Source organism: Leptosomus discolor, chromosome 14, assembly GCF_034619465.1.
Source record: "Leptosomus discolor isolate bLepDis1 chromosome 14, bLepDis1.hap2, whole genome shotgun sequence".
Classification (NCBI taxonomy): domain Eukaryota; kingdom Metazoa; phylum Chordata; class Aves; order Leptosomiformes; family Leptosomidae; genus Leptosomus; species Leptosomus discolor.
The window spans coordinates 18,367,865-18,389,490 of record NC_141404.1 but is presented as its reverse complement, the minus strand read 5'-3'; the positions used below and the strand labels follow the sequence as shown (position 1 = coordinate 18,389,490).

Here is a 21,626-nt window from a genome sequence, read left to right as displayed (position 1 = left end):
TGTTTTCATACTTAATTCCCAACAGGAATTGAATTCAAACTTCCGACAGATCATTTTTCCTGAAGCACTTAGGTGCTTGATGAAAGGAGAGTATACTTTAGAAAGTATGCTCCATGAATTAGATAATCTTATTGAACAAACAACTGATGGAGTCCCTTTGCAAACGTTGGTTGAATCTCTTCAAGCCTACCTACGAAACGCCGCTATGGGACTGGAGGAAGAAACACATACTCATTACATTGATGTTGCACGGTAAATCACTTTTGGTTTAGTTCAAGTATGACAGAATGAAGATTGCAGAACACTAGTTTGTCTAAATTTTATTTGTTTGATGTACAGGCTTTTCTTGCCCAAGAATACCCTTAAGCAGAGTGTCTAAAGCGTGCACATTTCCTCTCTGTGTGTTTGTGCGTTGGTACGCCTGCGTACATAGAAATACAGAGCTATGGCAATTTACGTTTAAATCTGCTTACAGTTGGCTTTTGTAGTCAACTTTTTCCAAAACACGTAGTTGTGATTTTATGTTGGAAGTTAAGGGATGCTGAAAATAGGAACTGGTCCATCAGTTTGTGGGAGGAACCTGTGAAAGGGAGAGCTTGTAACCCTGACACTCCTCTTGTCAGGACATTTGGTGAGCAGCTTTTGCATAATGAATCAGTGACTTGATTAAAAAACAAAACAAAACAAAACAAAAAAACACAAACCACAAACAAACCAAACCCCAACCAAACAAAAAGACTTGTGCATCTTGTCGTGTGGGACTACAAGACTACAGAACCTTTCTGCTAAAGTGCTTGGTAGATAACTGGGCTAATTCAAAAGCTTCCTGCTGAGTAGAAGTGATCTTACTCCATGCCTTGAGCCAGTTATGGTGGCTCCATCAGTGATACAATGAAGGCTGCTATACCAGTTGAAAAAAATTTACTTTTTTTTCTCTTAAGTTAATTTTCTTCCTGGTTTACCCATTGGTAAGCCTGCTCAGCCTGTTAGTTGAGAGTCAAAAGTGATATAAGGGAGGGGGAGCAGGAGTATCAGGCTGTTGAGCTAACTCAGCTGTAATCCAAGACCTCATCCTCCACGTTTTTACCCCATATTCCATTCAGTCAGTTATATATGTGTATGTTATAAACCCAGTACTTGGCTTTCAAGGAAGGAAAGGTGATATTTACATCACTTACTATTCATAACTTTTTTACCATGCTCATACAAAGTACAGTCTGTGTCCTCTGCCTGTATCTTAAGTTAGTTTTGTAGCTGGTCCTTTAATACAATCCCATCTTATATGGTATCCTTAGCTGTTCTTACAAGAACAGCGTTAGGATTCATGTAGTAAGCGGAGTTGGGGGGGTAGGAAGAGCCTGCAAAAATTTCACCTTGTTCAGATGTGACTACATTCCAGTCTGCTGTAACTGTGGGATCAACCAGTTTAAGAAAATCCTATTTATTTCTTGTAGACTAAGCAAAACCATGTAAATTTTCTTTCTTTTTTTTTTGTAAGAGTACTTCATGCTCAGTATGGTGAGCTGATTCAGCCAAGAAATGGTTCGGTTGATGAAACTCCCAAAATGTCAGCTGGTCAGATGCTTTTGGTAGCCTTTGATGGAATGTTTGCTCAAGTGGAAACTGCATTTAGTTTATTGATTGAAAAGGTATGGATTTGTTCTTTTCAAAGTACTCTTTGAGTCAGGAATATGGAAGTCTTTTAAAAACAAAATGAATTTATTTCCTTTACATTGCTCAGCTAAACAAGATGGAAATACCTGTTGCTTGGCGTAAGATTGACATAATTAGGGAAGCCCGCAGCACCCAAGTTAACTTCTTTGATGATGACAACAATCGGCAAGTTCTAGAGGAAATTTTCTTCCTGAAGAGACTGCAAACAATTAAAGAATTTTTCAGGCTCTGTGGTACCTTTTCTAAAACATTGTCAGGTAAATGCATGTTATGAAATATTCGGTATCATTTTCTCCACTTCTAATCCTGTGTCCTTTTGAGAAGAATGTAAAACGGTCACTTTTACCGTGGCTTACCTTTGATATATGGCAAATATGCAGAAATTTAAAATTAATTCCTGTAATCTTACTGTGTTTATAAGTCAGAAAATATTTTTCTAGGTGCATCAAATAGTTTATTTATAACAAAAATACTATTTCTTTCCTTCAAAAGGAATCAGTTCACTTGAAGACCAGAATGCAGTAAATGGACCTGTTCAGATTGTCAATGTGAAGGCCCTTTACAGAAACTCTTGTTTTAGTGAAGACCAAATGGCCAAACCAATCAAGGCTTTTACAGCTGACTTTGTGAGACAGCTTTTAATTGGCCTTCCAAATCAAGCTTTGGGCCTTACTTTGTGCAGTTTCATCAGCGCTTTGGGTGTCGATATCATTGCTCAGGTAGAGGCTAAAGACTTTGGAGCAGAAAGCAAAGTTTCTGTGGATGACCTGTGCAAGAAAGCAGTGGAGCACAATATCCAGATTGGCAAGTTCTCGCAGCTGGTCATGAACAGGGCAACAGTGTTAGCTAGCTCGTACGATACGGCGTGGAAGAAGCACGACCTAGTGCGCAGACTTGAAACCAGTATTTCGTCTTGCAAGACCAGTCTTCAGAGAGTACAGTTGCATATTGCCATGTTCCAGGTAAGACCACAGTGTGTGTTATTTCTCTCCAAATTGTCTGTGGAAAGTGAGCTTTACTTACTGTGTCTGAGCACAACAAGAAAATCGTATTTTGTTGAATGAGCTTTAGAGCATTTTAACGGACTTGGTAAAGTATTTTGGTTTTAAATTATTCTGTAAATTTGTAAGGAAAATAAGTGTTATAGCTAGCTTCTTTTGAAGACAAACTGCTTTGTAAGATGGAAATGTGGTAAATTCTTTTTTGAGTCAATACCTGTAATTTTTTTTCAATAGCCATTAAGTCTTTTATTAGAAAAGTAGTCATTCATTGGCTTTCTTACTAGCAACGCGCCATTCTCCCCCATTTTTCAAACAGCCTATGACTTTAAGGGAGGAGATTGCTTAAAACAGAGGATATGCATTGCTGAATGTCATCTTGAACTTTTCCTTCAAAGTTTTAATGCATTAACTGTCTCCTTGCTCCACTGTTTGCCTCATGAAAAAATATAAATAGCAGCAATATCAATCCTGAAAATGTTGTTCTGAGGCTTTAGATAAATGCCATTGTGTACCTTGAATTTGTATGCTGGTATCCAGTTGTACTGTAGTATCACCAATTTTCATTTTGTAGTGATTTGTGGGTTAAGGGTAAAGGCTTTCTCCCTGTCAGCTGTTAAACCGTTTCATAGACTGGTAAGCAAAAATTGCTTGGTTTTAATGCATCACAAGTGAATTTTAGATCAAGAAAATATGTGTAAATAATTTCTAGTAAGTTAATGACTGATTAATGGTGTAAATATCCAAGCCAGCAAAACATAGTTTATGGCTACTTGCATAATTTAACATCCTCTAATAATTTACAATTTTTAAGTGTGCCAGTGTCATCTGATACCTAGCCCTTTTAAAATGCCCTTACTTACAAAGTGTACCAGAGTACTAGAATTGCTGTTTGTGAAGCAAAGTATTTTGTGCTGAGCAATATTGATAATCAAATGTTCCCATTATTTTCTTAAAGTGGCAACATGAAGATCTCCTCCTCAGTCGCCCACAAGCTATTTCCGTTACTCCTCCACCTCGTTCTGCAATTCTAGCTAGCATGAAAAAGAAACTTCACACGCTCAGTCAGATTGAAGCTTCAATTGCAACAGTCCAGGTACTTCTATTTTTGGGAGGTTTGTTCAGCAGCATATTGGAATCTGAGTAACACAAGCTGCAAAATTGTCTGCCACCTCCAGATTGTTATCTCTCTTCCTATTGGAGCACAAACTTAGTGGTGTTTTCATTGATCTCTTTCAGTCTGTCTGATGTTACATTGTTTGATTTTGCTGTCTTACACAAAATATTCTTTCTGGAATATGAGTAAATCTGTTTCATGAGCAAAAACATGAGTATATGAAAGTACCTTTCCTTCTGAAAGCTGGTCCTATTTAAGTTTCTCTGACTCAGATCATCATTACTATCATTTTACTAGCTAGGTGTCCGAAGCTTGCTTTGTAGATCTGGGTAAATCAGTTATTTCGTGTGGTAAGGTTTCTGTGTGCTGTGGCTTGGCTCAGCTTTTTAGACTTTTGGGTATCAGTAATACAGAATGTTTAATTGTTTAAAATAAATACTGCTTAGCTTCTTGAATTTTAATTTCCTTTTTAGTTGTGAAGGTTATTTGTATAATAATTCAGGACTACTGTGGAATTTTTTTTTTTTTTTAAGTCTAGGAATGCAGTTACTATTAACTTGCTTTTGTATTTTTTTTCTGGTGGGTTAAAATCTAGACAGGTGACTTTATTTCCATAACAATCAAATCCAGTTGTGATGTGTGCTGAAAATGTGTGCCTTTCAACAGCATAAGATAACATCTGTCAGTCATGAATACCACATGCTTATATAGATATGGGTAGAAGAATGTGTCTGTGTGTTATATATACATATGCATAATTTTTTTAAAGGTAGGCTTAAGATTATATATATCAGTATTGATTACCTATATCTATGGTGGTATGTTGTTGTGATTTTTTTTTTAATTTTTTTTTTATTCCCCTATGCAGGAGAAACTAGCAGCACTTGAAGCAAGTATTGAGCAGCGTTTAAAATGGGCAGGAGGTGCTAATCCTGCACTGGCACCAGTCTTGCAAGATTTTGATGCCACTATTGCTGAAAGAAGAAACCTTGTACTGAAAGAAAGTCAAAGAGCAAGTCAGGTACTATACTTAAATGTAGTACTATTGACTTGATAAGTTTGTTCACTCTTTATTTTCCACTTGAGATTTACGTAGAAGATGTTTTTCTTCCTCAGCATCTAAAGAGCAAACATAGATAACAAATACTTCTGGGAATCCCACTTTAAAAGCAATATGAATAATCTCTGGGAGAATTGCTGCAGGGTTGGATGACCCCGAAATGATACTGCTACTGTAACAGAGTGGCTTTACTGCTATATTTAAAATTCTCCCTTCTAAGGACATGGAACAAATGCAGTTTGTATAATAGACAGTTTAAATGGAATAACTTCTCTCACTCTTGCTTTGATTTTTCAGGTCACTTTCCTCTGCAGTAATATCATTCATTTTGAAAGTTTACGTACTAGAACAGCAGAAGCCTTAAATCTTGATGCTGCATTATTTGAACTTCTCAAACGTTGTCAACAAATGTGCTCATTTGCGTCACAGTTCAACAGCTCAGTCTCTGAACTGGAGCTTCGCCTGCTTCAGAGGGTGGTAAGTAAAGGTCAAAGCAGAATATGTAAGATTACAGAGTTGCTGTAATCATGAGTTCTCAATTCGGTCCTTCATTCTAAATTAACGCTTATATATATACCTTCTAATGGGCTGTGGATTACAACATTTATTCCATCAGCTGCTAAACTCTTGGCAGTAGCATGGGCACAGTAATCAAATTTTATCTCTGGATACAGACATACACAAAAATGTTTCTGTTATTTTTAGGGCACTGGTCTTGAACATCCTATTGGCAGCTCTGAATGGCTTCACTCAGCTCACAAGCAGTTGACCCAGGAAATATCTACACAGAGAACAGTACAAACAGAAAGAGAACAGCAAATAGAGACAGTTTGTGAAACAATTCAGAATCTGGTGGATAGTATTAAAACTGTGCTCACGGGTCATAACAGACAACTTGGAGATGTCAAACATCTACTGAAAGCTATGGCAAAGGTATGCCAAAAACTTCATTAAGTTTATTCCTCAAACCCATGTCAGTATAGTTTAAGAAAAATAACACTTCCAACTATGTGCTTTTTAAAGTATCTAGAAACAGTGAAATGTGTTCATTCATATGGAATTCAAGACATAAAATTTATTTAATCTCTAAGAATTTATTAAGCTTTTTTCTAGAGTTAGGCTAATTAGGTTTCGGTTGAATTAAACCTTTTCTCTCATTTGGCAATAGAAACGTTTTCTTTGTGTTTACAAATCCTTGGGTTTTAATCAGTAAAACATTTAATCTTTTCGAAATTTCTTTTCTTTAAATGTAACTACTGAAAATTATGGTTATTGGTAGTCAAATGACAAACCAAGGGGCTGAAAAGGCTAAGAAATGTTCACCTTTATTCTCTTAGCCAAAATATGGCAAATAGTTTAACCTTTTTGCCCATCTTTGTTACAGGATGAAGAAGCGGCTTTGGCAGATGGTGAAGATGTTCCCTATGAGAACAGTGTTAGGCAGTTCTTGGGCGAATATAAGTCGTGGCAAGATAATATTCAGACAGTTTTGTTTACATTAGTTCAGGTTATGGGTCAAGTCCGCAGTCAGGAACATGCTGAAATGCTGCAGGAAATAACTCCCACCTTGAAAGAACTGAAAACGCAGAGCCAGAGGTAAGAAAGTCACTTTCTCTCAGGTTGAAGGCATTTTGCTTACCTATTGGTATCTAGCAGAAACACAGTGTGGGTGATACCTACTTGATGGTTGTCTTAGAATGCAGAAATCTTTTTGCAAAACTTGACTTAAGTTTCTTTTTGAGTTTTCAGTAAGTTAAATAGCTGCATGAATATTTATCAACTCCATTATGTTTCCTAGTGTCTACAATAATCTAGTGGGTTTTGCATCACCCTTAGTCACGGATACATCAAATGAATGCTCAAGCCCAACATCAGCTGCTACATATCAGCCAACCTTTGCTGCAGGTAATACTTGAAAAGTACAAACATTTAAACGTCAGGAATTGATATTAGAGAGGGGATCATAACTTTTATTAAATTTTGAAATACGGATAATCTCTGTAAGATTATAAAACCTTTTAAATTCAAGTCATTCAGCATACAATTCTGAAAGACCACTTGATCATAGCCTTTGAGATCTGGATTCACTCCACGAAGCCCAGAATACATGGAACGCATTGTCATGTGTATCAAGTGAACTGTAATTTCTGCTGACATTAGTATTAAAATTTATGGTGACTTGGGAATTAGTCCTGAACCCCCACAAAGGCATTAATGTTTGCAAAATTTTCATTACTTTACAGTTAAAAACATGAATACAATTTCTTGTGAGCATGGGTTTCCTTCTATTTAAAGGGTTATTCTACTGTCAATATTTGGGCTAAGTGCAGGTTCCCAATTTCTATCAAGAACAAGAATTGCATCTTATAACTGCCATACAAAACAATAGAATTAGAGATTAAAATAGCCCATAAAATTTGCTTAACGTAAATAAATGTTTTGCAATGGAACAAAAGCTCTTGTTTATGAAGTGAAAGAAGTCAGAAAACAGAACGATTGAAGAGTTTAAAATACAGTGTTTAGAATACAAGTTTAAAGTGCATTTGTACTGAAGTATTGATAGCTGCATTTGATACACATTATATTGTGCTTTTTCTTGCATCTACAATATACTATTTTGAATACTGTAAGCACTGTTAAACATTCTTTACAGCTGTACGTAGCAATACAGGGCAGAAAACTCAGCCAGAGGTGATGTCGCAGAATGCAAGAAAGCTAATTCAGAAAAATCTTGCCACGTCAGCAGATACTCCTCCAAGCACAGTCCCAGGAACTGGCAAAAGTGTTGCCTGTAGTCCCAAAAAGACAGCCAGGGACCCTAAAACAGGAAAAGGTAAAAACAGGGCTTGAAAAACAAACAACCCCCCCAACAAACAAACAAAATGCCCAAACACCTTAGTGGGCTTCTGTGTAAGAATGTGAAAATTGAATTAATTTAATTTTGTACCTTTAGCCGTGCAGGAAAGGAATTCATATGCAGTTAGCGTGTGGAAGCGGGTCAAAGCCAAGTTAGAGGGCCGAGATGTGGATCCCAACAGGAGAATGTCTGTTGCTGAACAGGTGGGTTGAAAATAGTAAAGTTCTAGTGCTGGTCCTTGCTTTAGATCTTTGGTAGTAAGCACGTGTGCAGGTATGCTGAAGCATGCCTTGAAGACAAATCCTGTTGTGGATGGAGGGTCCCTTTTGGGATGTGTGATTTCTTTTCCAATCCAAATCAAGGTATGCTGCTGCCTTCTATTGCTCCTTTTTGGGTTTTGTTGGGTTTTTTTTTTGATGCTTTTGTTTTCTGTATCGTAGATTTGGATAAAATTGCCTTTTGTATATTAGGAAGCTAACACTCATTACACAGCTGTTGATGTCCCGGGACAACATGAGATCTGTACAGTTGTCTCAAGGACAGAATTGGTCTGCATTTACTAGTGTAACACAACCATGCTCCTATCTGGGAAACTGAGTCAGGGGACCCAGCTGTCCACGTAAATTTGAGTGTTGTTACTATTTTCAAGATAGGGGCTATGAATGAGGTGGTGCGTGATCTTTTTTGCCTCTGAAGTACAGTTGCCTGTTTCTTTTGTGGACTACACAAAGTTATGTATGATTAAGTTTTACAGTTACTGTAGATTTTTTTTCACTGAAATTTTGTATTTGCAGGTGACATTCAACAGTAACTTTTAAGATCACTTATACACTCTTTAAGAATGTAGCTTATTTTTAACTACTTGTTTGACCTTTTTAATAGGTTGACTTTGTGATTAAGGAAGCAACTAATCTAGATAACTTGGCTCAGCTGTATGAAGGTTGGACTGCCTGGGTATGAGTAGGGAGAAAGCAGATCAGTCTGGTTCAGCGAGGTCAGACATCCACCAGAATCAACTCGGGCTCAGGCATCCATAGCCGCACCACAGTCGGTGGTGATGCATACTGGGGCTTAATCTGAGGAAACCTAGGAAATCTCGGTGCACTGGGAAGTGAATCCTGCAGGATAGCTGCACTCAGGGATACGCTAAACACAATGGTCTGCAACCCCCACGGTCAAGGGTGAAAGCTCACTGCTTGAACAACACGGTTTGTCTTTCTGCTACGGAAGAACTGCAAACGTGTCTGGGGGTTAGCTGCAGAAAGAAATCGGGATGCTACAAACCGCAGAGTGATTTGGAACTCCATTCCACCTGACCCTGTGAACAATTCAGGAAACACCGAACCCTGTTCAAAGAAAAACAGAAAATACGGGGCCACGAAGAAATCACAGCAAGGGAAGATTTGATGCATTCAGATTCTTGTTACTCTTGTTGCGTGGCAGCAGTGCTGGTTGAGTCGACCAGTTAGTACGGAAAAAGGCTACAAAACGTAAACTTCAGAAATGGACTGAAAGTAAAGAGCTGTACATCAGATATACGCTGCATTGGAAGAACTTCTGAGATAGAAGAAAAAGCCTTTGTTCTCTTCTCCCTTTCCTCTTTCCTTTCTCTCCTCCCTCCGAGCCTCTCCTTGCATACGCCCCTCTTGGCTTATTCTTGTAGGTTAGGCGTACTTCCAATATACTTCTTATTTCAATCCTCCTACTTCACAGTTTAGTCAAATTAACAACTTAAATTTTGTTTGGTAAACAAATTTTCCAAAAGCACTGGAAATATAGAACATCAATGATTACTTATGAGTTGGATGGTCAAATGCAAAATGTAATTTTGGTTATTTTAAAGTCATTTCTGTGATTCTATTATGTACAGTTTCTCAAAATTGTCACTGTGCATTTAGAAGTAATGAATCCTACAGGCATTTGATTTAATGTGCACTTCCCTCTGCTTGCAGTGTACACTTTTTTGTAATTCAAATTGTCCCTCCAATCTCATTCTACTGTGATTGCTGTAGTTTCTTTCGTACGACGTAGCTAATCCAATGTAATCTTTACCTTTTTAAAAACCAGGATAGAGTATCTAGTAGAGTTTTACATTGTTGATGACAGATAAACAATAAAGTGATGTTCTGGTGGAGGAAGAGTGATATGCTTTTTACTTCACTTTCCTAATACTTTTAGTTTACGCTTGTAAATGATAGTGCTTTAGTTCACAAGGATATCCATTCGATCCAAGAAATGAAGGACTCTCCCAATTTTTGTTCAACTAGATCTGGAAAGATTTCTGCAAAGTCATTTTCCTTTACCGTATTACTTCTATAGATGGTTGTTCAATAATGTGTCCATAGCGAATCTTCCACCAAGGTATTTTGGTTTATTTTATTCAATTCTGCACTCAAAGTGTGACTATGGTCAGAAAAGTCTCTCTAAAAATGGCATCCTCTTAATTAGATCAATGTCCTGCTTGTCTGCTGGCTTTCTAAAAGGCTTCTTGCTTCCTTTTTACAGTGGGACACCTTTAAGAAAAGGCAACTTCCTTTTCTTAGAGCAAATAAACTGAGCACAATCCAGTTACAACTACAGAATCTTACAGGTGCTGATAGCTAAAGCAAAAATGCATCCTGGTCTTTTCAACACAGAAAAATTTGTGTAGCTATGTATAAAGAGTTTCTCTTTTGTAAACTTGGTGAGTTCATTATGCACAGTTGCTGAAAAACAGTAGATGTGGGAAGATCCTTTATGCCATTTTAATAACTTCAGAGTAAAACCACACTTTAAAGATGGCATTTTTTTCGATCAAAGTCTGAGTATGAAAGGATTTGAGCCAAGCCCACTACTGACATAAAATTCATTTAATTGAATGGATTTGCAGCAGTTCATCTGAGTAGAAAGCTTGGCTAGTAATTTTCAGATAACATAAATTAACACCAAGCATAAGTAATAGACAAACTTGTATTATTTTCAGTATTTGCACTATCCTGATTGCTCTGTCTCCTCAGTAGGTCTTAGAATTCACTTTCTTCTGTTGCCAATTTTTTGTGGAAATGCACTTTGAAGTGTAAGAACTTTCAACAGACACATGGCCTTTTTTGCATTCTGATTGCCTCATTAACTCTAGGGAAGTCACAGGGTTTGTACCTAACGGTACCCGTGCCAATGGGTTCTGCTGCCATTGCTTCCTGAGCACTCTGCGGGCCATGTGTTGCAAGAGTGAAGGTCTTAGAATGTTGCATTGAAGAACATTCATATGCAGAACAAGACACTTGACGTCCTTTTTATTTTTCTCCAGTTAAAAATAACCTTACGAACAGTCTGTTTGGAGTACCATAGTAACGAGAGTGTATTATACATGCTGTTTTATTTCTTGGGAGCTGGGGGGAAGGGGGGGGCAATGCACTCACCTGTGGCTCGCCTATTATACCTCTGCTATCCAGAAATGAAACACTTGTGTGGAGATGGGTTCTTACTGTGTAATTTAATAAAGTTTAAAAAAAAAGTATTCATAATTTCCTTGTATGCAAAACTACTTGTGGTTGTGAACATTATGGGGGAGAGTGAAGTGCCCAATACAAACAAATACAAAAAATCCCTAATTAAAGCAGGATTCTACGGAGACTTAAATTTGTAACTGATGTCGAGGAGACAGCTCACGTGCTTAGGAGTTGGTGGAACTGTCAGCTTTTGTGTGCTGATGCTTTTTTCTTGGTAACTGTTGACAATAGGGTCTGGTTTTCCTTTGCAACAATTAATTTTGCCTTCAGTGATTAGTGTACTTAACCAGTAACATGTTTTATCTGTATCTTTTCAAATATCAAAAGACACAAGTCTCACATGTAAATCAGACATAAATCAGAGGGAGGGAGCTAGTTTTCCAAGGAAAAATGAATGAGACCTCTATAAAAGCACTGGTGACACTTCACGCTAGTGCGAGGTTCCCTTGCACGGGAAAGGAGGGCGTTTCCCTGCACCAGCTCTGTTGTGGGCGTTGCAGCAGCGTGAGCCTGTGACACCGCATTGGGCTGTCCGCCCTCTGGGAAGCTGATCAAGTACTACTTACCCTGTTCGCTGCTTGGTGATACCTCAATGAAAAGCACTGTATAAAAATAGTTCTTCAGAAATACTGGGGGACATTGTAAAAGCTGCATTTTTCTAAGTGCTGTAGTCCTTAAGGTTAATTTGCTTCAATTATTCATCAGTGTGTTCTGTGCCTAGTGCTCTTGGCCATCCTATTTTAGCACACTCAAGTGTTTCAAAGGTTTCTTTGCTTTTTCCCCCTCATCTTTTTTTTTTTTTTTTTGCAAGCTTTTCCTAAAATTAGCAGACACACCCTTTTATGCATTAAAGAGTTGTACGAGGAAAAAAGTTGAAGATGGCATCTGCCCTCCATCTTTTGGATGTACCCATTATCACATGCATATATAACTTTGGCTTTAGTGGAAAATAGTTATTCATGGGTATACCGTTAATGTTTTTGTTAAAGAATTTCATTCAAAATACAGATATTGCATAAAACTACTGCTGTATGTACTTACATGCGTAGCTGATTAGAGCCATTTTGCCATCCATCAGACTAATTTTTTGTTAATAGCATAAGAAAAAAGTTTGAGATGCATTTATTATATTTGGTATAATGAATGGGTGGAGGCTTAACGTAGAATTTGTGTCTTTCTCTGTTGTAAGTGCACAGAACAACTAAACTCCTTTTAAAGGTGCTTTGAAGTTAGCTTGGGCATTTTAATTTTCTGTGCATCTGCTGAGAGAGAATTTCAGTGTAGGAAGACTGCATCACATTCCAGCGTCGTCTGCGTCACACATTGAAGCATACAGAAAAACAACTGGCTTGCTGTAGCTCAGGTAATGTCTGGGAGGTGATGAATAGGTTTTCCATTCTCTGAGCTATTGCTGTTACCATTCTCTGCCTTCTACATCAGGACTGTGATTTTAACAACCAAATTTATAAACGTACACGTGTGTATGTTTACACACACGTCTTCCTTTCATTTCACGTTGTGCTTCAAAAGGCCTGCCTGCCCAGCGAGGAAGGTGTTGAGTAGCGTGTTGTGGCCCCACCCTGTCCTGTTCCCTGCCATGCGATGGCCCATCTCCACTGGTGTTTCTGGGCATCCTGCAATGCTCACTTTTCCCGCTACCCCTCCGAGTTACGGAGAAACACTTAATGTGAGGGAGCTGCACCGCTGTGGGGCTTCTGGGATGGGAGAAAAGCTGTAACGGCAGACTGACTCGGGAGGTGGCATTTGAAAGACTGGCTGGAAGATAATGAATCTGACAGTGGTTGGAGATGATGGAAATACCTGCTTTTTCACTGGTCAATGCTTCTGTTTTTGGGGCAAGAATTGTACAAATGGATGAAACCAGGAGCTGGCTGATTGTATTGAATAGCCGGAAAGGTGGCTTCTGCACGATGCTGCAAATGCTCCTAGGAACAGCAATGCTTGATGCTTCTATGTGTGTCCATACCTCCTCAAAAGACTAGTCAGAATTATTGCTGGCATCGCTTCCTGCTGCAATTAGGTTTTGTTTGAGCTTTACTGTGGTAAAATTACAGATTTTGAGGGCAGCCTCCATCATTTTAAAGTGCAAAATAGTACACACGAATACTCTTAGCTTTTAGCAACATGTAAATGAATTTTGATATTCTTTATGTACAATCTTGAATGAGTGTGAAAAGCACCCTCTAAAAAGATCAAACAATTCAGTACAGACATGTTTTTGCTTCTATAGTGTCATCCTGAGTCCTTGTCTTTTTCCTCTCCATCAAGCTGGTGAGCTGGGTTGGGAAAGTAGTATACTTTTGGTGCTGGAAATTGTTTTCTTTGCCCTTGTTTCAGAATTGCATTACATCCTAGGGATTGTGATTAAGCTTATTCACAGATGTGACTGAAACATTTACAAAGCCGAGTCAGAAAAAATATTTTCTCCTGTATCTATTCCCATGCTGCTGCAGCTTCTGAAAAAAACCAAGTTGTTGGACAGAGGGCAAGGATGACAGGTGGGCCAGGTAGCGGTGCTGTTCAGAGCTGGAGACCCTTCTTGTGAAGTTGAGTTGTTTCATTGGTTTCCTGTGCTGCCCACACCAGAACCCGCGAGTTCTGGTGTGGGCAGCTGGTGTCCTGGCTGCTTCACCTCCGTCACGTGCAATAAATAAACACCTGTGCTGGAAAAAACAGCAAAACTGCTCAGTCAAAGCCTCCAGTGCTGTGTTATTTCAGCAGTAACGGCTGTTTATTAGTCTTGAAAGGTTCTGGGTCAGAAGGTTCCGTCTCGTTCATAGGGCACGTACAAACACGGTGTATGCCAAGCAAAGGCAACGTGTTTTCAGACAGCACATCATCGTGGACTGGTTACCGCCGAACAAGCACACGGTCAGGTCATGTGATTCATATGGTTTTTGAAATAAAAACATCCTGGAAAGTCCTGCTGGGAGGGGACTATCATCGCGCCGCTGCCGACGGCCGGCTCGCTGCCTCGGCCGAGGCGGCTGGCGGGCCTCCTCACGGCAGGGGCCGGCACCGCCCCTCCACCAGCGCTCGCCGCGAGCACGCCCCGCCGCTCCCCCCGCGGCTGCCCCGCCGGGCCCGCTGCCCCCTGCCGCCCCCCGCCCCGCCCGCGGCTGCCCCGCCGGGCCCGCTGCCCCCTGCCGCCCCCCGCCCCGCCCGCGGCTGCCCCGCCGGGCCCACAGCCCCCTGCCGCCCCCCGCCCCGCCCGCGGCTGCCCCGCCGGGCCCGCTGCCCCCTGCCGCCCCCCGCCCCGCCCGCGGCTGCCCCGCCGGGCCCACAGCCCCCTGCCGCCCCCCGCCCCGCTCCGGCAGGGCCGGCCCCCGCCCCGCCGGCCGCAGCCGCGCCCCCAGCGTCCGCTCCGGTCACAGTCGCATTGCGACGGAGGGAGGGGAGGAGGCGCGGAGACCCCACGCTGATTGGGCGGCTGTTGCTATTCAAATCCCACCAGCCAACCGGCTGTCGATGGGGCGCGACAGAAGCTCTGGGATTGGTCCGCGCTGAGTTCCGAGAAGGCCAATCAGTGCCGAGAAGGGCCGCGGAGTCTATAAAAGGCGGCGGCCCGGCGCGGTGGGGGGTGGCGGTCTGAGGGCTGTGTAAGATGGCGGAGGGCGACAACAACAGCGTCTACCAGCTGGTGAGGGCGAGCGGCGCTGGGGCGAGTCTCCCCCTCGGGGGCTGGCGTCGGGGGGCCTGGGGGTGCTCTGCCTCCTGGTGGCCGGGGAAGGGCTGGGGGCCGCTCGGCCCTGCTGGCGCTGGGGGAGCCGGGCCTGCCCGCGGCTGGCGAGGGCCGCCTCGGCCCCCGAGCTCGTGAAGCGCGGGAGAATCGCTTCCCTGCGCTCCCTGGTGCTTCCGAAAGGTTCCCGTGCGGGGATCGGCTTGTGCCTTCAGGCCTGGCGGGGCTGGGCTGGAGGCGGCTGCTCTGCCGCCGTCCCTGGGAGCGGGTTGGGCTGTTGTGCTGCCCGCAGGCCGGAGCTCGTAACGATGCCTGGCCTGGCCCAGGGTGCGGGGCTGCGGTCAGTGTTCCTGTCGTTTTGTCTCGGCATCCTTCGGCTGTGTTAGCGAGTGCTTCAGCAATGCAGGAGAGTGGCAGGAGCTGGATCATCAGCTTGACTTAAATATGCCGAGGGTGGGCTTAAATACTTAAAAACAAGGATATGCATCTTTATGTGTGATGGTAAATGGCTGCCATGGGAAGTGTAATCACTGTAAAAGCATCTGAAGAGGGTGATGAAGGGAAGCTTTTGAGTGCATTATTGATCAGTGCTGTTCCTTCGAGCAGGAGCTGTACGGCCTGGGAGACAGGGAGAGAAACTGTCAGTAGCACAAAGGTGGAAGGGAGATTCGAATTACAGTGCACAGAATTATATTGCCAAAAATACGTGTGATGTGTGGGTGGGCTGCCCCTCTTAGAGCAGAAGTTCATACTTATGGAAACTGTGTGTTTGATAATGAAAAAACGCTTTTAATGAATGGGCTCTGGAATGAAGCTGGTGTTGACAAAAGCTGACTTAAGTTTTTTGTACCTGGCCCAGTGGGAAAACAACTTACAATAGTTGTCTTCTAGGCTGACAGAGGCAGGCTGCTGTTAATAACCCTGTTATATTCTAGTCTGATTCCCATTAAATTTTCTCTTTGTTGTGATGTTAAATGCAGACAGCCAGAGGTAATAAAGCAAACTTTGACATAAAAAGTGTTCTGGAGAAATGCAGCTTTTTTTTTTTTTCCCCTTCAGGTGACAGTTTGTGTGTATAACATGAAATAGGTATGATAACTGGAAGGTGTGCAGCAGTGTGTCAGATAGTGTGGTTTTTTTTGTTTTGTCCTGAACTGTGGTTTTCAAATAGTTTCCAATGGTATCACACAAGAAAAGGGTGCTTTACCCTGACAGCTGCACTCAGCTGTCCTCGTTACTCTAGTGGTGTTGGGCATCTCTCTCATTTGAGTTGTGTAGCACACAGTTGAGAATGAAACCTGCTCTGCTGTCTCTGCACAGCATGTGTGCAGGTCTTGATGACTTGTCACCTGTTATGACTTGGGCAGTGGTCGGCTCTGTTCGTGATTACTCAAGTTTTGTAATTTCTGAGATACCTTGACCCACTAAGGGGAAACTCTTAAAGGCTGTGTTGAATATAGGACACCTCAGGTGAACTCTTTAGGAAGCTGGTGCCAGAGCAGATGGGGCCTCCTCGCAGAAGATGTATAGGGAGGAATGAGGGGTAGTATAGGAAGAGGAGTTTAAAGGCTTCCTGATCACTGTCTTGGTCAACCTGTGGAAAAACTTTCTTTGCAGCCCAAATGTAATCAGTTGGGTAACTCCTCTGTCATGGATTCCGAGTTTTTACCCATCATCATAAAATATTGGTGTTGGACAGCAATTAGAAAGCTTCAGTTTAATGTGGTAGCATTATCTTTGAAAATACATATAGTTTAGATAGTTCTCATGTTGCAGTTTTCCAGATGCTGACACTGAAAACTTGACAGGTTTTAGCTAGACTTTAAAACTTGACTTTATACTAACCTGGAGGGGGGGGTGTGAAAGTGCGAGGTGGAGGAAAACATCTTGGTAAAACCTGGGCGGAGGTATCATTTGATCTAGTAACATATGCTGCTATTTTGTTAGGATCTTAGCTATTTTAAAGTACCACTGCTACAGTGTCATAACTTAGTACAAAACTTACATTATTAGTAATTTAATTACTTGGAAAAGTTTGTGACTGGGGTCTTTAGTTATGACGCTTTTAGCTACTTCTGAGTGTGGGAATTAATTTGATTCTCTGGTTAGTAATAAAAGAATTTTCTTCTCTTTTTGTGCAGGCTTCAGAAACTGCTAGCTTGGAAGAGCAGTTGCAAGGATGGGGGGAAGTGATTTTGATGACGGATAAAGTTCTTCGCTGGGAGAGAGCCTGGTTTCCTCTGGCGCTGATGAGCGTTGTTTCCTTTTCTTTCCTGTAAGTAGCTTGTGGAGGGAGCCTAGAACACCATTGCGCTTTTGTGGCCGGTAGCAAATCTGTTAGGTAAATTAGTAAGACATCTTTAAAAATCCAGTGGGAAGGCTCTTACTCCAGGTTCTGTTTCTGAATTCCTGTGAACTGTGTTGAAAAGAAAAACCTTAAGTATTGGGAACAGGAAGTAATGCGAGTCACGTCCTGCTCAGAGGGGGGCAGTGCTTTCTGCAAAAGCTGTTGGCCAGCAGTGGTTGCTGTGGTTTTTTACCATGCTCAGCTCTATGTTCTTCATTGGTGTGTTCATATTCTTCCCTCATCCCTTGTATCCTGCTTCTTAGTCAGATCTGGTTATCTACTTTGGCTTTTTTCCTCAAACCAACAGCAATATCATTATGGAAAATCATTTCTGTAGGGCAACCTTTCCTATTCTGCATCTTTGGCGTGGTGTTTAGGATGAATTCAATTGCTTTTGCACAACTTGCTTTTTATATTCTCTGTCCTGACCTTTGAGAAAGGAGGTAAAGGAAAGACTGAAGGTGACTTTCAGCCAACAGGATGGGAGGGTGTTGCCTGTCTCTGGGTTGGAGATACAGAACTGGCTTGCTGGAGGCACTCATACATGGTTTTATGTAACATGGTAGTAGTTAAAGTGACCGCAGCCCGCCTTGTGCCCGTCAGTGTCTGTGCCAGCTGTGGAGTTTGCCAGTTGCATGTGTTTTTGGAGTAAGGAGAAGAGTTACAAAAATAAATGTTGAACCGTGTGAGGCAGGGATAATTCATCTTCTGGCTAATATAAATTTTATGGTCTTCAAGGGAAGTGAGGAGGAGGGAAATCAAATGAAACTGAAAAGTAACTTTTAAAAGAAGTAATTGCATGAACTTCAGGGTGTTCTATAACAAATTCTGTGATTACAGCAGGGAAGATCTTGTGTTGAATGATAATTTGAGGAAATAGAACTACTTCGGATTCTGAATTGGTACTTCATCAAAAATGAATGTGAACACTGAGCACAGTAGTGCCGTGCCAGGTGTATGGGAAGACTGGCCCTTGATGGACTGTGTCACTTTTGTTACTTCAGTGTTCAGGAAGTTCTGTTAAGTGCAAATAAGTAGCATGAGGCACAGCAGAGCATTAACAGATGCTTGGGAGATGAGCTAGTTCTTGTCCTGTACCCGTACTGCTGTGTGAGTGATGGCACCCTGAGTATGTAAAGGCACAACAGTGCCCTAATTGGAGGCTTGTGGCTCCTTGTCCAGAACAGGTTTGGTTAGCTCTCCCAGCTGAGACAGGGCAGATGGCAGCCTGCAGTGCGTCTGAGTTCTGTGACTTAGAACCGACAAGATCAGAGCTTTCACTCTGCCTCGTTATTTCATGTGTCCACTCACTCGTCCTTATCCTCCAGTCATCTAGTGAACTTAACACTGACCACTTCTGAGAGAGCAATAATGATGAATTTTTACTTCTACTGAGCTTCATACTGTGCTTGTTGTATTGTAGCGTGTTCTCATCTAGTACATTAAGAAAATTGTATTTTTTATCTGTGTTTCTTTGTAATAGCATTGAAGTACTTAAACCTCTTTTCCTTAGTAATAGGAGCACATTTTAAATTTTTTTTGAGGTTGGGCAAGAGGGTAGGTCTACTATTAGAAGTCCTGAGCCAATCTGAAGAGATGACTAAATATATCTAGTATCTAGCAGTCTGAGCATCCAGAAATCATTTCTGTTATCTTTTCTGCAGGATGATCTACTACTTGGACCCATCAGTTCTTTCAGGCGTCTCCTGTTTTGTTATGTTCCTCTGTTTGGCTGACTATCTTGTTCCCGCTCTTGCACCTAGAATCTTTGGCTCTAATAAATGGTGAGAAAAGCTTGAATTAAACAGTTTTTTGAGTGGAAATAAACTATGAACTTTATCCAAACAGGTATCTGACTTGCAGATATTGAGCGATTACTTTATAGAGTCATTGTAGTAAGAAATGTGCAATCTCTGTAATATATGAGGTGAGGACACTAGTAAGATGTCTTTCATTCTTTTTCTGAAAGGGAACCACAATATATCTTTCTTGTTTGTTCTTTTCTAGAAAACTAAGATTTTTTTTTTTTGAAGGAGTAGACACTTTGTTTGCTCTCCGTTAAGGATGGCAGTTAGTTCTGCTAAACTAGTTTTTGTTAATTAGTGGATAATAGATACTGAGAACTAAAATTATGAAGAAGGGTATTGGATTATAAATTTGGAGAGAGTAGCAGTAGTAAATACAATGAAGGGAGTAGCGCGGAGTAGAAATATGGTCGTAAGTGATTGAAACAGATTTGAAGAAGGGCAAGGCTTATATAAAAACAGCTGGAGAAGAACGTTATTTCAACTAAATTTTGAGTTAAAAGTGGGTTGTAGTGTAACTGTTTTAAGATGATTAGTGGGTAAATGTTCTTGTCTAATAATGAACCAACATAAAAGCCAAAGTAATACTACATGCTGGTGTCAGGTGTGTATTACTTGTGCGTATCGCACTGGTATCGGATTAAAATCAATGGTCTTCTGGTTTGAATGTGGTTGCTCTTTGGGAGTCAAGAGAGTCAGTGTATGGAAAAATTACATGGGCAGTTGCATTCCAGTGCTCAGTGAAGATAAAGTACAAAACTGAGTGAGGCAAATGCCAGGATAAGTACTGGATAAATTTTTACTGCTGGAAAAATACCATGGGAGATTCCTTCAATTTAAGATAAAATCTTGAATTCTTATTTCTTTTTTTTTTTTTCTCTAATAAAAGGACAACGGAGCAGCAGCAAAGATTTCATGAGATTTGCAGCAATTTGGTAAAATCTCGTCGCCGGATTGTTGGCTGGTGGAAACGTCTCTTTACGCTGAAGGAGGAGAAGCCTAAAATGGTATTGAGTTCTAAGAGTTCATCTCTATAGTCTTAAGATTTTGTTTTGTCATAAGTATTTCAGCAAGGCACATGTGTGAACAAACTGGTGTGTCAAACCCTGAACCAGCCGATTTGGCTGTGACTTAGTGCCAGTCACACACCTTGTTCAGACCTGGAGTGGCAGGAGGCAGGACGTTAAACCCGCAGTGCAGCCGGGAGCGTACCCTTGATACCGAGATAAAGCTGAATGGGGTTTCTTTGGCTGGGTCAGGTTTTGGAAACGCAGCTTGCTTCCAGTGTAGATGAACCGTCCAAAAAACTAGACCGCAGCAATGGGGCAGCTTAGGTACATGAGCTGCTGAGTTCACCGCCCTGAGAACGGCTCCAGGTGCTGTGTGAGGCCGAAGTTGTGTCCACGGAGATGGCGTTGTCTGACTCTGGGGATGTCTGGACAGACGAGAACTGGTGTCCTGTCAAACTGATGGTCTGAACATAAGGGAGAGCAGCGAATTGCAGACTCTGTAGTCCCAGTAGGTGTCGCATGTGGAGGAGCCAGCAACTTCAAGTTAGTTTTCAGGTGTTGCCGGATACTGAAGGGAAGGGGAAGAATTCCCAACAGATTGTGATAACTGTTCCCTTTCCATTTTTTCAGTACTTCATGACCATGCTTTTTTCTCTTGCTATTGTTGCCTGGATTGGACAGCAAGTTCACAATCTCTTTCTGACCTATCTTATTGGTAAGTGTGCAGCATGCAAGACAGAAGTAACTTTTCTGTAGCTGCCCGAAATGGTATGGGCAGGTAGAAGTAATTTTTGGTGATAGGAGTATGGTGAATTATTTTTTTTGTCACAAGGTTATATTTCTGTTTTCAAGTAGTTACTGGGGCTTAAGGGAAGCAAGGAATTGCAAGGTGATGGGAGCTCATTAAAGAGGTCTTAAGTAATTACTTTTTTTTTCTCTTTAGTAAGTTTTTTGTTGCTGTTTCCTGGACTAAACCAGCATGGGATCATTACAAAGTATGTTGGAATGGCGAAAAGGGAGATAAACAAACTTCTCAAGCACAAGGAAAAGAAAAATGAATGAAGACTTAACTGCTGTTCGCTCTTGTGAAAGGTTTCCTTGGGAACAGTTTTGAGAATTAATGTATAATTAAGACAGTAGAAGTTGTATTGCTCACTGGCTTTTTTTTTAATTGGCTCTCTGATGAAGTGAAAATGTCACTCTAGCGACTGCTGCGGGTTTGTGTCTCTTGCTGTGATGACTAGGGTTCTGCAGCCTGCAGCTGATCTTGTATCAAAGATCCTGACCTTTGATGTATGCAGCTTGTTAAGTGTCTTCACCAAACTAAGAGGCCCCGTGAATAAATAACCCAACTCCCGAAACAGCAGCATTGTACTGTGTGATAGCATTTCTGTAACTGTGTTCGATTCACTGGTCCTTAGTTTGTGGCTGCAGCGAGTGTGAAAGGCAGCTCTGAAAGCTCATACTTCTTGGAGGCTTGTTACTACTGATCCTCGTGGAAGGAGGACAGTGAGCTGAATAAGAATGATCTTTAGCTGAGGGTGCGTACCCAAAATCAGGGCAGGTGATC

At 41.4% G+C, this 21,626-nt stretch overlaps 2 protein-coding genes across 2 annotated transcripts in view; both read left to right on the top strand.

Annotated features, from left to right (window-relative positions):
- Window positions 1-11,202, top strand: part of SMG1 (SMG1 nonsense mediated mRNA decay associated PI3K related kinase) — a 69,333-nt gene extending 58,131 nt beyond the window's left edge. The window contains exons 51-63 of the mRNA XM_086473197.1: window positions 26-252; window positions 1,499-1,649; window positions 1,742-1,931; window positions 2,167-2,636; window positions 3,631-3,768; window positions 4,658-4,810; window positions 5,147-5,326; window positions 5,555-5,782; window positions 6,234-6,445; window positions 6,648-6,754; window positions 7,503-7,682; window positions 7,803-7,909; window positions 8,589-11,202. Of these exons, the coding sequence (XP_086329323.1) occupies window positions 26-252; window positions 1,499-1,649; window positions 1,742-1,931; window positions 2,167-2,636; window positions 3,631-3,768; window positions 4,658-4,810; window positions 5,147-5,326; window positions 5,555-5,782; window positions 6,234-6,445; window positions 6,648-6,754; window positions 7,503-7,682; window positions 7,803-7,909; window positions 8,589-8,666 (2,421 nt within the window). The 3' untranslated portion in view covers window positions 8,667-11,202. The remainder of the gene's footprint in view (window positions 1-25; window positions 253-1,498; window positions 1,650-1,741; window positions 1,932-2,166; window positions 2,637-3,630; window positions 3,769-4,657; window positions 4,811-5,146; window positions 5,327-5,554; window positions 5,783-6,233; window positions 6,446-6,647; window positions 6,755-7,502; window positions 7,683-7,802; window positions 7,910-8,588) is intronic.
- A 3,608-nt stretch (window positions 11,203-14,810) lies between these two features.
- ARL6IP1 (ARL6 interacting reticulophagy regulator 1) lies at window positions 14,811-21,422 on the top strand. Its single transcript, XM_086473009.1, has 6 exons — window positions 14,811-14,855; window positions 17,036-17,169; window positions 18,906-19,025; window positions 19,936-20,053; window positions 20,687-20,771; window positions 21,000-21,422. The coding sequence occupies exons 1-6, from the start codon at window positions 14,820-14,822 to the stop codon at window positions 21,116-21,118; spliced, it is 612 nt and encodes a 203-aa protein (XP_086329135.1). The 5' UTR covers window positions 14,811-14,819; the 3' UTR covers window positions 21,119-21,422.
- The last annotated feature ends 204 nt before the right edge of the window (window positions 21,423-21,626 follow it).